At 40.3% G+C, this 17,277-nt stretch overlaps 1 protein-coding gene across 31 annotated transcripts in view; it reads left to right on the top strand.

Annotated features, from left to right (window-relative positions):
• The window catches only part of NF1 (neurofibromin 1), a 253,657-nt gene extending 242,648 nt beyond the window's left edge, over positions 1-11,009 (top strand). For 9 of the 31 annotated variants that reach the window (XM_060395256.1, XM_060395260.1, XM_060395252.1 and 6 more), the window contains 2 exons: positions 1,541-1,594; positions 7,330-11,009. In XM_060395256.1, the coding sequence (XP_060251239.1) occupies positions 1,541-1,594; positions 7,330-7,472 (197 nt within the window). In that variant the 3' untranslated portion in view covers positions 7,473-11,009. The remainder of the gene's footprint in view (positions 1-1,540; positions 1,595-7,329) is intronic. The other 22 variants (XM_060395254.1, XM_060395263.1, XM_060395258.1 and 19 more) reach the window with 7 other exon arrangements.
• Positions 11,010-17,277: the final 6,268 nt, after the last annotated feature.

The raw sequence follows: 17,277 nt of genomic DNA, 5'->3' as shown, positions 1-17,277 counted from the left end.
AAATTGAGTAGATTCATCTACAGTATATTAAAGTTCAATTTATACTCTACTGAGACCTCCCAATATTTTTCACACTGTAATTTAATTCAGTAAACACTCAAACTCCTATATCGTAGGTATTCAGTAGGTACTCCAGAACATTTAAAGATGTCAGAGACCCTGGTCCCCAGAGACTTGGCAGTTTTTGCCTGTGGATCTCAGTATTCAGTTTCAGCTGAAGTTGTTATTTCCTTCTGAAGCGTGTTTAACAAATCCTTTGTGTACACAAGTTCTTTGATTTTTAAGTACAAGATTAATACTACAATACTCTGTAGAAAATAACCCCAAATCCAGATTTTGTCTTGAATCATCACAGATGTTCATTGTTTACTACATGCAAGGGACTCTGTTAAACCAAGGGAAGTGCGGGCTCTAATAAGACACGCAACCTGCCCTCGGATAGATTTCAGAACAGTGAGAGTGGCGGGGTATACAGAGTGTCCTGTTTTGACCTCTTTTGTGACCTTTTGTACTTATATTGTACCTTACAGTTATAAAGTATTCTGATCATTCAAAGGGACATCTGTTTGGAAAAATCAGGTGATAATCATGGCTAAAAGTTTAATAATATATTTTTTACCTGAAAAATATGTGAGATGTATATTACATTTTTTAGCAAAAAGAAGCCTATGATCTATTTAAAATATTTTTCACTTGAAAAAAAATCTTAATTTTTTTCTTTGATCAGCTTATTTTACTGTTAGTATTACAGCATGAATATTTTTAGAGCAAAGACCTAGCTAGTGGAACTTTACTTTAAATTCACTTCTTTCATTTCATTTTGGGTCTGTGTCCAATCTGTCAGTTATTCAGTCCTTTTGGTTCTGTAAGGTAGACCTCCCTCCCTGAAAGCTGGGTGGATCAGCTAGGAATTCTAAGGACTCCGACCCTCCAGTAGTACTGACAGCTGTGTGCAGAAAGGGTCAGTTCATCAAAACCATTTCTGCAAAGAGTATACTTAGTCATACTTCTGCTGTGTTTATCAGGTTTAATGTGTCCCCCTCTTAGAAGAAACGTAAGATGCCTCTATTTTGAGACTACTTAAAGTCTCCAAAGTAATTTTTTTTAATGTTTTATGAAACTACTTATGGTAGTGCAGACCTTTATTTGGTATATTCTTGATTTATTTTTCTTCTTTTTCTTTGTTATCACATTCTGTTTAAGGGAGAAAAATCATTTTAAACTGAGCAACTGGTTGGTATAATTTCTGCAAATTTTCCACTTCATTTTTTAATGTAATTCTTGATTTACACTAAAATCCTTACTTCTAATAAGGGTGGCAAAAACACATCTGTCTGTAAAATTGTAAGTTCTACCATTTATTAATATTTAGAGTTGGTAATATTTAGGAAATAAGCAGTCAGTTCAATAATTAAAACTAGAATCCTCCTGAAAAACCAAGAAAATTAATAATTATCCAGTATCTAATCATATTTCACCCTTTAAAAATCTTATGAACATCACTCACTTTTGTTTTCTCTTCCATTCTGTGTCTGTGAAGCTTCTCTGCCTTGCTCTAAATCAGCAGTTTTCATGCAGCTGTTCCCTCATCAAGGTACTCTTTACTTTTGTCATCTTTGCACGAATTACTGCTTACCCTGCGCTCATCCCGGGCACATGGCATGAGACTTCATTCACCAATCCCTGTAAGCAGAATCTGGCTCAGGCACATAAAGGACTTATAAGGCCATTCCTGTAAGGTCTGGATGCCTCTGGCACTGCAGGGCCAGGACTCGTCTTGGTGGAAGAGCTGCCCAGGTTTCCCGAACACTGAAGATGCTGTCCCGGCCCTGAACTAACACAGGCAGGTTAACAGGAAGCTCCAGGGAGAGTTACTGGAGCAAGGAGGGTATGTGGTGTGGGGAAGAATTTTTAGCTTAGAAAGTATTTATTTTCCCTAAGTATGAAGCTAACCCCAGCGTTTCCTTAGAAGTTAAAGCTGGCTGTCTTTTTTAATCATCTGTGCTAAAAAAGGAAAGAATGTGGTCCTTAGTTAGCTCAAAGGACTAAGAAGAAAAAGGTGTGCTGCAGTTATGTCTCATTTATAAAAGATGCCTTTTCTTTCTTTTACTCTTCAGTAATTAATATACAGAAAGATTAGACCTATATAGAAAAAGAGGTGTCAGCAATTGATGAAAATCCATTACAAATATTTTTAAAGTTCCTATAGTTAATCTTTTATATATCTAGCTCAAAAGATTAATAATTCTAAATATATAATTAACACATCCCCATCAGTGTATTTACTAGTAGCGCTAGTGGTAAAGAACCCGCCTGCCAATGCAGGAGACTCAAGAGATGTAGGTCTGATCCCTGGGTTGGGAAGATCCCCTGGAAGAGGGCATGGCAGCCCACTTGGGTGTTCTTGCCTGGAGAATCCCATGGAAGGGGCACCTGGGGAACTACAGCCTCTAGGGGCTCACAGAGTCAGGCAGCCCTGAAGCCACTGAGCACAACACGCACACAAGAAGAAGCTGGAGTTATTTTTTTTCTTCCAGGAAGACTTAATGGCATTTCTTGTTTATTTACATTAGCTTCAGTGACTTTAAAAATTCCGGTATAAAATTCAAGTCCTATGCATTTGTTGTAAAACTGCTTTAGTACTCCACTTTTTTCCCCCCCAGTTATTAGGAGCGTCTTAGTTTGTGTAGTAATTATGTACACAAAATCTTCACCTAGCTTATCTGATTCTTCTAACAGTCCTTTGAAATAGGCACATCTACTGTTAATTTTAGTTGCCAGTTTAAGAACTGAAACAAAATAAGAGTTCTCATCCAGACAGACTGGACCCTGGGTCTTCTGATGGGCCTCATTATATATGTAACAAATGAGCCCTCTGACACCTTTGCCTTCTTGTAGATGCAATAAGAATTTTCTGATAGGTTTGCCATAAGATACATGTGATAAACTAAGCAGGGCAGATTCAGGGACCTTACTAGAGCCCTGTGCAGGTGGCAGGAGATTTGGATTATTATTAAGTTTTTCATTTTCTTCCTCAGTTTCTCAAGAACTAAAAAGGATTTGATCCTTTTATTTTTTCATGAAAATATTAGATTCCAGTTTGAGAGATCATTTTGGTGTTTAAAAAACAGGTGACTTTAAGTATTTTATTCTTTGTCAGGATGGAACTATATCCTAGTTGTCAGAGTAAACCCTGATGCCTGCCTTCAAGGAACTCATGTTTGAGCAGGGGAGGTAGATATATAATGGATATACCTTATTTAACTATAGTGTAATGATTGTTTTCCCACTTACTCAATTCAGTGAATTTTGGCCAATAATACCTTTTGCTTAGGATTTCATCTTTACCTGAAACCACTACAGTTCATTGAAGCACAGTGCTTATTAATACACTGCTGTGAAAAATTTTCAGCTTCTTCTGCCCTGCATGTTTGTAACTGGCTGCATGTTTAAGAGCAGCATATCTAAGGGAATTTAAATTAGTAAGTCAAGACTACAGAGGTTTTTAACCTTTTATTTCACGTGAGTGGTGGCCTCCAAGTTTCTGTCACTTCATGGATTTCTGCTTTTGTGCCCACTGAGAGTCGGAAGGGAAGGCCAGTGCTTAGGGGCCGAAGAGACCAGGATACAAAGCCTCCAAGAGGCTTTGATGAGTGGGAGTGTAGGACCAAGGTCTGCTCACTAATATAAAATGTCATGTGTACCAAAGCAGGGTGGATCTGTCTCCATTTAGGCAATTGGGCTGATAATCTGAGAGCTTTTCCTATAGAATATCAAGACCAAATCCTTCACTAGCTTCTAGAAAGATTTCTAGTTTTAAGAGGGTTGAAAAGAAGAATGCTGCCAAAATTCTCAAAAGTGAGAATTAAGCTTAGAAACCAGGATACTAGGATCATTCTGTTTCATACTAACTTGGCTTTTTTCAACATGCTATTTTTAATATAAATGTAATGCTTTTTAAAATTGATTTTACAAAAGCCTCCAAGATTTGTATGTCAGCTTCTCCTTTGATCCTTAGAATAAAACATTTTTGCTGTGAAATCGAACTTCGGAATCACCATCATGCCGCATTTACCTGTGTGTGACTAGTAGGGTTGGATCACTCAGTAGGAAGAAAACACACACAAAAAAAACACAAAATGAATTGAGATGAAAATTGAATTTGAAAGTAAAAATGGGACATCCACCTCTCACATAGCATTGAAACTTTGGGTTATAAGTGACAGTCCTAAGTCAGTGATACTATAAAATTTTTAATTAAAAGGAACATATCTGCGTAAGGGGAAAAAATTAGAAATTCAGCAAAATAGAATAAAAAAGTCACCTATAATCCCACCACTCTAAGATAATCACTGTTTATTAACATTGTGGTGCCTCTCCTTCTAATTTCTCTTCTTTATGTAGTTGAAATCACAGTAGGTGTAAAACTTTATTGCTTGTTCTTACCCTTAAGATTTAAAATTTTATTTAGAGGTCTGAAGGTTATTTGCTTAACAAAATAGGAAATGAAATACTCTTAGTATATCTTTGAAGAAACCTTCACCCTAGTGACTTACTCTGATTATAATTTATATAACTTTAATTCTTAAGAATTAAACTGAGCAGACCCTTGTCCTCAGATGGAAGCTTTGCCTCCTTGCAGTGTGATGACTGCTCCCCTAATCCCCATCCCCAGAGAGAGCCATAGTCTACCCAGGGGTGTGGCTTCACCAAAGGTGGTCACACAAGAAGGGGCCCCAGGGTGGGAGATTGCTGGCAGAGGGCCACCAGCTCTCTGGTGGTTGACACTGTGTCCCTCCTGATGACCATCTCTTGATTGTTTCAAACTCTTATCTTGAAAGTGCCAGTTTTGCCTGAATCTTACTTCCTATTAAGGAAATAACCCTAGATAAGGAACTGTTGGACTTGAACTTGTAGGCCACATGCAGATTTGAGGAAAGGGAAGGTCAAATACATAGACAAGTTCATGATCCTTTCAGACAGAAGAAGCTAAAAACGGCATTGTCTTTTCCAGTAAAAATATGGTGCAGCCACACTAGCGATCAGAGGGGTTGATGCTTTTTGACTCTCCCCAGTTGCAGCCATCACATTTAAAACTGGCAACATTCTGTTCAACCAATGTTTGTTGAAAAAGACATCAACTAGATATTAGAGAAAAACAAAAATGAGTAATAAATTACTTTGCCCTTCTAGGTGCTTTTATTCTAGTAGAGAAAATATGACATACACATAAGTTGTGATAATATAGACAAAATATAAATGCCATATAAAAGCAAGGAGAATGCATCATGAAAGAAACAGAAATTAGAAAAAAATGCAGGTTGCCCTTTATCTTGTAGCCATCAGTAAGGCAACTGAAAGAGCTGCACACACATCACAGAGTGCAGGGTGCGTTCAAAAGATAAGCGGCCTTCTTTCAATTTTGTTATTTCTTTTCTAAATAGCTCTGGAGAAGATTCAAATAAATGTGCAGAAGAGAATAAAAATCATCCAGAGTGCTGTCACCCAGAGAAAAGTTGTTTGAACATCACAGTGTATTTTCTTCCATTTATCTTCCTACCCATAGGATTAGATCAGAACAGATTCATTGCAGGTTCACTGCCCTTGGCTCCCAGAGAGGTGCTGCTGGCACTTGTAATGCTGCACTCACACTCCCAGCCCAGTGCACTTTTCCACGTGCCTGCGTTCCTTTGATAAACTCAAGACAGCAACCCTCTAGGGAGTCTGTGTCAATCAGACCAGGTGCCCGTGGATGCCTCATACCTTGAGTAGAATTCAAGGCTGACTCCAAACGGAGGATGTGTGGCTCCTAGGAGGAGGTCATCACAGAGCCATTTTCTGTTCATGAGCCAACAGACAGATGTATGGATCTTTGTATATTTTCAGTCACATAAATACTTTTTGACTTGATGTACTATTTTTTGTCCAAAAATAGAATTTTTTTCCACTCTCAAATTTACTGTTTATTTTAAAATTCAGATGGTACACGTAAGAATAAAGTAGGGAATTCCCTAGTGTCCCAGTGGTTAGGACTCCCCACTGCCATTACAAGGGACATGGGTTTGAGGAACTAAAATCCCGAAAGTCACACGGCACAGCCAAAAAATAATAAATTAAAAATTACCTGAAATCATACCATCCAGTAATAATATATTTTGGCAGATGTTTTCCCAGCCTTTTTTTTTTTCTTCCTGTAAGTGGATTTCTTTTCCCCCTACTCCCAAATTATGGTCATTTTTCTATATTAGTAAATATCAGTCATTTGCTACATTTTGTTACATTTTGCTATAAATGGCTTAAATTTTGCTACAAATGACTAAAATACTTTTTGCTTTGCCACTAGTAGTTAAGCCAAAGGTGGGTATAATTGGTCTAATTATTTTAGTAAATTTTATTAAAGTATAACAGAAAAGCACACAGATTATAAATTACAACCTAATGAATTTTTAAGAAGTAAACATACTTAAAAATCCAGCATCCAGATCAAGAAACAGAAGATCACCAGCACCCCCAAGAAACCATCCTCATACCCTCTTCCAGTCACTCCTTCCCCAGAGGCAACCACTATCCTGTGACCTGTCTAATCTGAAATCTTTACTCATCTGATGAGTAAAAATATACCCTGTTTTTTGCTTCTTGTCACTTTATGGAGTTACTAATCAGATCATTTATAAAATACATTGTAGGGCCCTGTTTGGGGAGGTTTAATCTCCTCCGTGAGAGAAGTAAATGGCAACTGTTAAGGTGTAGAACAAAAAATGACTTGGCAGAGTTGAAAAGATCAAAGCAAAAATTCTGCTGTATGACCTTTAGGATATATTATTTTCTTAATCAATATTTGAGTTCCTTTGGGGTAGGCACTATGAATTTGAGAAGAAAAAGCATCTCCCTTTCTTTGAAATGGCATATTTCCGTAGCTTTGGCAATTACAGAATATATCCTGTGTATAAACAACTAGTAAGGCTACATGGCCCTCTGCTGGAAACTTCTGGTATGATTTGGAGGAAGGCATTCTAGTCTGGTGACTGCTAGCCTTTCATTCAGCTCAAGCCTGCCTGCCTCTGGCTTTTCCTTGCAACTTCTCTGGTTTTTCTTTTGTTTCCCCCCCCCCCAACCTTACGCTCTTTTTCTGCTGTGATAGCAAATTTTGCTTAACAAAGTGTGAGGTGTGTAAACCTCAAGATCTTTGTAAACACTCTAGCAGTTGACTCTTAAAATGAATGCAAAAACAATAGACTAGGTTGTATCTCATTTACAAATTGTGAGATTCAGTCCTGGAGCTTAACACCAGAGGAGAAGAGGGTAACTGGCTGCTTCGTTTCTCTCCAGGAATCGACAAGGAGAATGTTGAACTCTCCCCCACCACTGGGCACTGTAACAGTGGACGAACTCGCCATGGATCCGCAAGCCAGGTGCAGAAGCAGAGAAGTGCTGGCAGTTTCAAACGTAATAGCATTAAGAAGATCGTGTGAAGCTTTCTTTCTTTCCTTTTTCAAACAGACTTAACTGACACGGGCTCTTCACTAGTGACCCCTCACCACCGTGCTGTGATGCTGCACTTCATGTTTTCTGACGAGCCCATCCAGTCTGCCATGTTGCCAGATGATCAACTCTTGGAAGCATTGCCTAAATTTAATGCTGCTTTTTTTCTTTAACCTTTTTTTTTTTTTTTTTTTACTTTCGGTGTGTCTGGTTTAAGCAAGTGTTCAGAACAGCTGCAAAGAGAGTGGGCAGTCAGGACACTTGAACTGAGAACATCCCAATTGTGAGAGAGGATGAATTCTTGAATACTGCTACTACTGGCCAGCTATGAAAGCCATTTGCACAGAGCTCTGCCTTCTACTATGTTTTCCCCTTCTTCAACATACAAAGTAAAGTGTTAGTCTTATTTACACACTTTTCAAGATAGAAGTTTATGGGAGAAATAATATTATAACCCCAGTATGTTTAATCTGACTTTTAGCTGTGGACTTTTTTTTACCTTACAAAACTGAAGAACCATAGAGGTCAAGCCTCAGTGACTTCACACCATAAAGCCACAGGCAAGGTACTTTGGGGTGGGGGGGAGGGTGGAGGGATTTAGTATTTTGTAGTGGGTTCTTAAGAAATACTAACACTTGAGTATTAGCAATAATTACAGGAAATAAACATAACCACATATATCTTAACATTACTGAATTAAAGAGATGAGTTCTGAGGCCTTATCCAAACTCAGTCAGTCATCCAAACTAGTTTATATTTTTCTCCAGTTGATTATCTTTTAATCTTTAAATATGCTAAAAGTCATTTTTTGTTTTTGTAAACCAAAACTATACTAAGTATAGTAATTATACATTTTCCCCTTCCTCCTCTTCTTTCCTAAATAATTCTAAGCAGGGTAATCAGTGAACAAAGTGTTGAAAATTGTTCCTAGAAGGTAATTTCGTAGATGGTTGCATTAGCTCCATACAAAATGGAATGGTACGTGACTATTAGAGTAGATGATGCTTTTATTTTGTTTAATATTTTTCCCAGAAACATAGAGTATGGTGTATATTATCAAAAGTTTTTTTGATGAGATGTATTTTAAATGTCTTGTAATCTTTCCTCTCCCCTCCAAAAAATCAGGAATCTCTTTAGCAAAACATTTCGGTTCTATATGATAGAATTGCGTTTAATCACTGTGAAAAGACTGGTCAGCCTGCATTATTACGACAATAGGGGACCTTAAGCGCTGCTGCTATGCTGAATGGTGTGGATTATCATGGCATTGGAATTTTCCATAGTAATGCAGATCCAATTTTTTTGTGGTACCTGCAGTATGCAAAATAATTTGACTTCAGTGACTATATTAGTATCTGGATGTTCCAATTTAGGACTAAACCATATTTATTACAAGCAGATATTATCCCGCTATTCCTGGGCTCCCTTTATATGTTAAGATGTAATGGCTTTGGGAGGGGAAAAGAAACCTAGGGGAGGGGGAGTTTCCGAAAGTGCTGTTTCATGAGTGGATTTCAGTAAATTAAATTCCACAGCTAAATCAATAAATAATGGTACATTTAAGTGTTCTGATTTTAATAATATAACACATTTCACATTTATCTACACAGTAACAATGTAATATGTTAATGTAAATAAAATTGCTTTTGATATTCAGAAATAACAAGAATTTAATTTTTTTAATTTGTTTATAGTCCTGGGAAAAGTAAGAACCATTTGCCAAAATTAAAAAAAAGAAAAAACTTTAGTGCTAATAGTTATTTTGACCCTGAATTGTTGGAAAATATTGAAGATACATGCAATTAACTAAACTTTTACTTTTAACTATTGTAGAGGCTTCATTAGAATAGAGTGTTGTAATAACAGAGCAACTAAGATGATAAGGAAGTAAGACCAGAGCTGAGTTTAGAAATAGATCTTTAACAGCCTGGTGCCAAGAATGCCGAGCTGCTGGTAAGGTCCATGTCTTCCCACAGCCCAGAGCTTCTGGGGTGGGCACCCTGGCTCCTGGAATGTGAGCTTTTAATAATTTTGGTTCTCTGTTTTTCCCTCTTTGTTGGTTGGTTTGGTGCAATGACCATGGGTAGTGTTATGCTATTTTGCTTCTCCCATCAAAACAAACTTCCAACGCTTTACCACTAAAAGATATTGATCTTTCCATAAACAAGTTTTCCAGGGTATGTTATTTCTTAAATTTATTCATTAACTTCCCTCTAGTGTAATGAAGGGAGTGAATTCACTTGAAGTACCTCATGAAATGATCTGCATTGCATAAATCAGAACTGAACCTTCTTTGAATTGCAGAAATATTTTTGACCAGTACATCCTGGAAATTTGAAAACTTATTAAGGTTTAAGGTTCACCTTGTTTAAAGAACTTCTGACTTTTGAGGAGAATCTAGCTTTCCAAGAAACTAAAATGAACATGAGGTAAATCTCACCAATATGCTTCCCCTGGAGAAATGAAACTTTTTTAGGCCTCATAATCTGCACAAGAAATTCTGAAGTTTACAGCAGGTTGCCTATTCTGCATAATCTGATGTAAGTTCTATAAATTAATTTGTTTTGGGTTTGTAGATGTTTCCCCTGACTTTTTAAAAAGGAAAACACTAACTCACCATTTTTTGGTCATGATCTCCCTGCTTTATCACCCCCGCTGTCCCAGGGGTGTGCCCTTCTTTGCCAGCCTTGAGACCTGGTTCTCTCGCTTTGGGGGACATGGCCGATGCTCTCTCCTGCGTTCACTCAGCACTTGTCGCTACTGGGGGCCGGCTCCATGCAGGTCCTAGGCCAGGGCTGAGGATGCCGGAGAGAACGGCCAGCGGATGCTGTCCTGGGGGAGACGGCATGAAAGCCGGCAACCCACGCTGCTGAGTGGGTTTTAGGGTTCTCAGTTTCGTTTTGGCTTTTCTCTTTGTTTTTTGGTTTTGTTTTTACATCCTACCCCTAACCCAGGCATAATGAGGCATGTCTTATTCAATGTTATGCAATGGACTTATACAAAAATTCATTCTTAGTGTCAGCCACACAGTTTTTTTTTTTAATGCAGTATATTCACCTGTAAATAATTTGTGTAAAATTTGACAGAAAAGTATATTTACTACACTGTAAATACATGTGATGATATATTGTATTATTTTGCTTTTTTGTAAAGCAGTTAGTTGCTGTACATGGATAACAAACAAAAAATTTGATTATTCTCGTGTTAGTATTGTTAACTTCTTCCTGCGACTGCGTTACATCATTTAAAGCAAATGCTGTGTACTGTAAACTTACATTGTATATGGTAACCTCCTCTCTTTTCTGTTCAGGCCCAAACTCTGGCAGTCCCCTTGTCTACAGCCTCGTTAATACCGTAAGCAGTTGTACGCCAGCAGGAGAAATGCTGCCCAACAGACAAAACCCACCATTGTAGGGGAGAACTGTAGAAACCCATTTCAGATCACTGTTGTTCCCATCCCATTCTCCTCCCTGTGTATGTACTCCTCCCCCTTTTTTTAAGTAAAATGTAAATTCAATCTGCTCTAAGATGTGGGGAGTTATTTAATTTCTTCACATGCATCAGCTCTCTCTTCTTACTTGCCCCCTACTCCTCCCTGATCTTTTGAAACATTAAGGCCATTTCCTTTCTTTTAAGGATGTCTTGGATTCTTAAACCACCACCACTACCACCCCCTACCCTGCCATGGGAAAGACCTTTCTAGTTCCAGAACTTCTCTCTCAACTAAAGGTAAAATAATTTTGGTGAAATGCATAGGGGAGAAAAAAGTTTCCCTTGAGTCTGAAAATTAGACTGATAAAGATAAATTGATAGGAGGAAAGCCTACACATTTATTTAGTATACATTTTACATGACAGAAGCCTTTAAAAAGAGATGAGAAGACCCCCCCCAAAAGAAAAAAAAAAGAAAAAAAAAAACAGTTAAAACCTGAATATTTCTATCCTAGGTTTGATGAAGAGTGGGCATCATGTAGAAATCTCATAGGCCAGACTACGAGGTAAGTGCAGTGAAGTTGGGAAGCCTAGCAAGATCTATTCCAATTCTCAAAGTCCCTCTGTCTTCAGAGATTTGGATGCTCCTTTCCACCAGGGTTAGGGAGGGCCCAGCCTCTCAAGTGAAAGTTTTATGTGTGTTTCAGGAAAGGATGGGAGGAAAAAGGTCAGAGAAACCTTCCTGCTTCTGCCATTTTCTCAAGCTCCTTCAAGGTGGCGTATTTTGAGATCACATGTCCTGAACCCCATCAAATGCTTTTTTAGGGCCTGCCAAACTGAAGGGTGACTCTGCATTCTGAGTGAGGCTGAGTTTAGTTCTTTAAAAATGAGCAATCAGAAATGCCAGGACACCCTGAGATCAACAGAGGGCTTATGTTAGGACCCCACAATTCTCTCCAGCTTCTCAGCTTTCTCCAGTAGAACCTTCCCAGACACAGCATGTGTAAGCACTGTCAAACACCCTCCTTGGCTCCATTACCCCATTATGCGGGCTACTCCCAGATGGACAAAGAATGCAGCCTAGACCCTGTGGCCAGGACAGAGCTGATCCTTATGAGGACAGCAGTATCTGTTAAATTAGACAAAGGGCTGAAAAGACTGTGAAGGAGACACTTTAGGTCTGAGGCAAGTACCGGTCTGTTCATGGGAAGACATACGGGAGGCAGAGGAACCTCATCTGGACCACTTGCTAGCACTCTGGGCCCAAACCTTCAAGGCAGAGTATATGCAGGCTCCAGGGCTGCCCTGGGAAGGAGGGAGGGAGGGAGGGAGGGAGGGAGGGAGGGAGGGAGAGGTTGTGTGTGGGCCGGGAGAAGGGGGACCCGCAGGCCTACGCACTCTCAAAGCTTCAGGTAAGTTCTCTGGCCACCGAGGCTTAAAGACCACTGGAGTAGAGACCAGAAAACTCAAGTACACTTGACCCTTGAACAACAGAGTTTGAACTTCAAGGGTCCACTTGCATGCAGATGTTTTTTAATAGTAAATACTACAGTGCTTCATGATCCATGGTTGGTTGAATTCAGGGATAAAGAAGGACAGCAGATGCAGAGGGGAACAACTATAAATTATACGCTGCCCTGTTCAAGGGTCAGCTGTATAGCAAATAACTTTTTATTCCCCTCCAGACTAAAGCATCACAGTCAAAAATAGGGATGCCTTTGGGTAGTGACCATCTGGACCACACCTCTCCATCCCTGGACAGTAAGCTGCTTGAGAACATTGACAGTATCATCTGTCATTCATGGGAACCATGCTCACTTTTTATCTACACAGTTTTGTTTTCTGGGACAGTCTCAGGCTAGTCTGCCAATTTTGAACTGTCTGGCCAGAAAAGTTGATTCCCAAGGGGGGTTGGGAAGGGCAGAAAGGTACTAGAAGAACAGTAAAAACTTACTCTGTAACAAAGAGGTAGCTTCACAGTGTTCCTTTTTCCAGAAAGTAGCCCAGCCCACCCCCGTGCCCCACACTTAACCGCACCCCTAGTTCTCCCTTGATCTCTACCAGTGAAACAGCGTGCACACTGCCTGTCAGAACAGCTCCTGGCACAGCAGTGTCCCAACTCTGTCAGGGGCGGTTGTCCCAAGTAATCTGCCAGGCCTGTCTTCATTAGAGACTCAGCCTTTTTACTGAAGTAAGTTCCATGTAAGACCCTTTTAGCTGCCAGCTTACAAGAAGCCCTCTTATAATGTTGATTATGTTTCTAAAAATACTAAGCCACACTGCAGCAATGTAGTCCCCGTAGGTTTGAATCTCACATTTTGTCCTTTTAACTAGCTAATCATGAAGGGGATATTTCATAATGTTAATGTGAAATTGTAATTTTAATAGATTTGACTCTAAGTACCTTCTAGAAATCCATTTATACCTTGTAGTATGTACATATTGTTGTTTGTTGTTTAGTCACTATGTCCGAGTCCTTTGCAACCCCGTGGACTGTAGCTCACCAGGCGCCTCTGTCCATGGGATTTCCCAGGCAAGAATACTGGAGTGGGTTTCCATTTCCTTCTCCAAGGGATCTTTCTGGTCCAGGGATTGAACGCACATCTCCTGCACTGGCAGGTGGGTCCTTTACCTGTTGAGCCACCAGGGAAGCATGTACGTGTTCCATACACCACATATATGTATACATGGATGTCTAAAGCTTCCAAAGAAGCATCATACATTTTATTTAAGTTGGGTCAAATTACCTTTATTCTCTTTTATATTATCCCCAAAAGATGGTACTGCAAAATTTTTCTAGGTCTTTAGCATGTGTTTATGCCATGAGTCAAGCTGTCGTGATAAAGAGAAGCCCATGGAGTTACATAGTTGAGAACTTCCCCCAAGGGGGCCACTTCCTCCATGTAAAATAGAAAAGTCACATTGAAATCTTAGTACGGCCCTTTCCTGGTCAAAAGTTCAGAAAGCATTGCCCAACAATATGTTTCAAGGAAGAAAATGTCAACAGAGGTTACCTCAGCTGATTTATTCATTTGTTCAGACACATTTTCAGTTGGTTATAATCGTACCAAGCCAGCCCTTTGGCCAGGCATTGCAGGTGCCAAGAAAAGAAGAAAGCTTGGTCTGTGCCCTATGCGAGATCACAGTTTAGTGAGGACAACAGCCACAGGGCCAGTGAGCATAGTGGGTTAGGTGTGGACCGAGGAGTTGGGCCCTGAAAAATGGCCAGGAAGTGTGTCCAAATGAATATGTCCACTGAGCAGTTGAAAATAGGATTGTGAAGTCTTAAATTATGTATAGGGTGTCCCTGAGGCTGGGGGACGACCTTGCCCAGATAGCGCATGTAGCAGAGACGCGTCCAGGCAGAAAGCAGTGCCCCAGAAAGGAGGCTGGCTCATTCTGTTCTTTTCCTCTTTTCTTTTCATTCCACTCTGGGAAATGCACCCTGATTTTGCGTATTTAATAACTCCATGAAGGGGCTTCCCTGGTGGTCCAGCAGCTAAGCTTCTGTGCTTCCAGTGCAGGAGGCCTGGGTTCGATCCTGGTAGGGGAACTAGAATCCCACAGGCCGCAACTACGAGTTCTCATGCCACAACTGAAAAAAATAAAAGAATCCCTTGTGCCACAGCTAAGACCTGGTGGGTGCAGCCAAATAAATAAAAATATTAAAGCTCCCATGAAGACCTGCTGTAGCCCCAGAGAGCAAAAATAAAGGTACTTTCTATTTTTAAGCCTGGCCAAAGTCAAACTAGGATGAGAAACTGATGGTGAGGGATGCTACCTCCCCAACTTGATAATTCACAGATGGAAGGCAGAAAGGATTAGGTATTTATGCCTTAAGCAAAAACAGTACAGCCACTCACCATATACTCATATCTAGGCTTCTACAGGAGACCAAAAAATTAGTTCCCATTAAAATTCTGAGTCTTTCTGAGTTTACAGCATTCATTTATCAAGCTGACATGTATTGGGCCTGTTGTTTTCAAGGAACTCCAGCATCAGCACCTCTGGGAAAAGATTTCTGAGCCCCCATCACCCTTCTCTTGGTCCTGTAACTGCTTCTCCTTACAGTGTTGTGGTCATCAACTGTTCCTAACTCCCTGGTTAGGCTCTGGGCCTCCCAAGTACAGGGACTCTGCTTGTTCAAGGAGCCGGGGTTGCTGAGTAACACCTTAAGACTCTATGTTATCAGGGAACTATACAAATAGGATAGGAAGAAAGACGTCATGCACAATTGCCACCCCCATGCACAAATCCCTACCAAAATGGAGATGTCTATGTATTAATATAAAGACCTGTTGAAAGCGAATCCAGACATTGAATTTCACACACCAGTAAAATTTTGAAGATGTGTTTTGTTAATTTATGCACTTAGAAAACAAACAATTGCACGAACAGTCTTTTTATAATAAGGCACTTCAACCCTCAACAGAATAGGGAAAGGGACTCATAAGATGAAAAATACAGTTCTTTAAAAGGGCTTGACTGTACTTTATGGAAAGTCACTGTGTTGTCTTTATTTTACTCGTGCTGATGCTGATTCAGTCTGTCTGACCCTGGGCTGTAAGGAGAGGAGTAAATGGAGAGACAGACCACGGACCTGGATGGGAAGAGTGGAAATTAGAGTGCCAGTTGCTCCTTTGGGCTTCCCTTGTAGCTCAGTCGGTAAAGAATGTGCCTGCAATGCAGGAGAACTGGGTTCGATTCCTGAGTTGGGAAGGTCCCCTGGAGAAGGAAACGGAACCCACTCTTGCCTGGAGAGTCCCACGAACAGAGGAGCCTGGCAGGCTGCAGTCCATGGCGTCGCAAGAGTCGGACACAACTTGGTGACTATACCACCATCAGCTGTTCCCAAACTAATTACTGATCCCATGCAATTCCAATCAAGATCCCTACAAGAAGAAAGTGTGTATCCAAACAAAATGATCCTAGGGTTTACCTTATAAAATAGACAAGAAAGCACAGCTACGAAATACAATTAAAAGCATGCATAGAAACTTTCCTTACTAGATAATAAAACAAGATATCTTAAAATATTTAAAACTGATGATGATAATTAAACTAGGTAAATAGAATGGAACAGACAAAAAGATCCAGATTATGTTATGGTGTTTAAAAAAAAAAAGCACCAGTAACCCCCAAATTTCATTGACTCAAAAGCTTCCTCACCCCTCTGCATGTCCACCACTGGTCAGCAGGGGGACTCTTGTCACTGCAGTTTCTTGAGCCCCAGAGACTGATCAGCCACCGTAGCAAGTGACAGAGGGAAGGAGGGCTCAGACAAGCACCGCCCAGTGCCCCTGGAGTGATGGAGATGTTCCATATCCACACCACAGCCACAGACTCTTGAAATGCGAACACTGAGACTGAGGAACTGGCTTTTAAATTCTAATTTAAATAAGTCTGGCAGCTAGTGGCTACCGGATTGGACAGCCCAGCATCTGGAGCATCTCACATCAGCAATTAAAGGCCTGAGGTGAGACGTGCAGTCACTTCTGCTCACAGTCACTGCTGGAACTTATCATACAGCTCCACAAATCTCAAGGGTCAGGAAGAGCTGTCCTCTTTCATCCAGGAGGAAGAGAGCTGGAAATGCTAAGTGCATGCTAAGTCACTTCAGTCCTGTCTGACTCCTTGCCACAGGGCCAGTGAGCCTGGACGGTAGCCCGCCAGGCTCCTCTGATCATGGGATTCTCCGGGCAAGAGTACTGGAGTGGGTTGCTATGCCCTTCGCCAGGGGATCTTCCTGACCCAGGGATCAAACCCACATCTCTTAAGTCTCCTGAACTGGGAGGCGGGTTCTTTATCACTAACACCATCTGGGAAACCTGTTTCCCATAATAGGGAAGGATTTTGTACACCTAGAAGCAATGGGGAAAATCCTTAGGATCACACTTTCACTACCTAACCCATGAAATATCCTCTTGTCTCCCTTCTCAAAAAAACACCCAAATTTAAAGGCCAAGAAAACGGAAATTATTATAAAGAGTTCAGGGACTTCCCTGGTGGTTCAGTGGTTAAGACTTTGCCTTCCATTGCACAGTGTGCAGGTTCGATTCTTGGTAGGAGCATTAAGATCTCACATGCCTCAATGATCAAGTACCAAAGCACAAAACAAGCAGTGTTGTAACAAAACTCAGTAAAGACTTTAAAATGGTCCACATCAAAACAATCTTTAAAAAGCACTTGTAAAAATCAATTTTAAGAAAAGACCCAAGCTGGGGGGGCAAGGTGGCGGGGCAGGGGGTGGGGTGCGACACAGAATGGGCAAAGGACAAACGGACATGAACAGCCAGCCCACAGAAATGAAATGCTGTACCAATAGCTAATTGCTGTATGATGGAAAAGGTCATCACGCTCCTAA

Source organism: Ovis aries, chromosome 11 (genome assembly GCF_016772045.2).
Source record: "Ovis aries strain OAR_USU_Benz2616 breed Rambouillet chromosome 11, ARS-UI_Ramb_v3.0, whole genome shotgun sequence".
Classification (NCBI taxonomy): domain Eukaryota; kingdom Metazoa; phylum Chordata; class Mammalia; order Artiodactyla; family Bovidae; genus Ovis; species Ovis aries.
The sequence above is the reverse complement of the archived record's forward strand: the minus strand, read 5'-3'. Positions and strand labels throughout refer to the sequence as shown.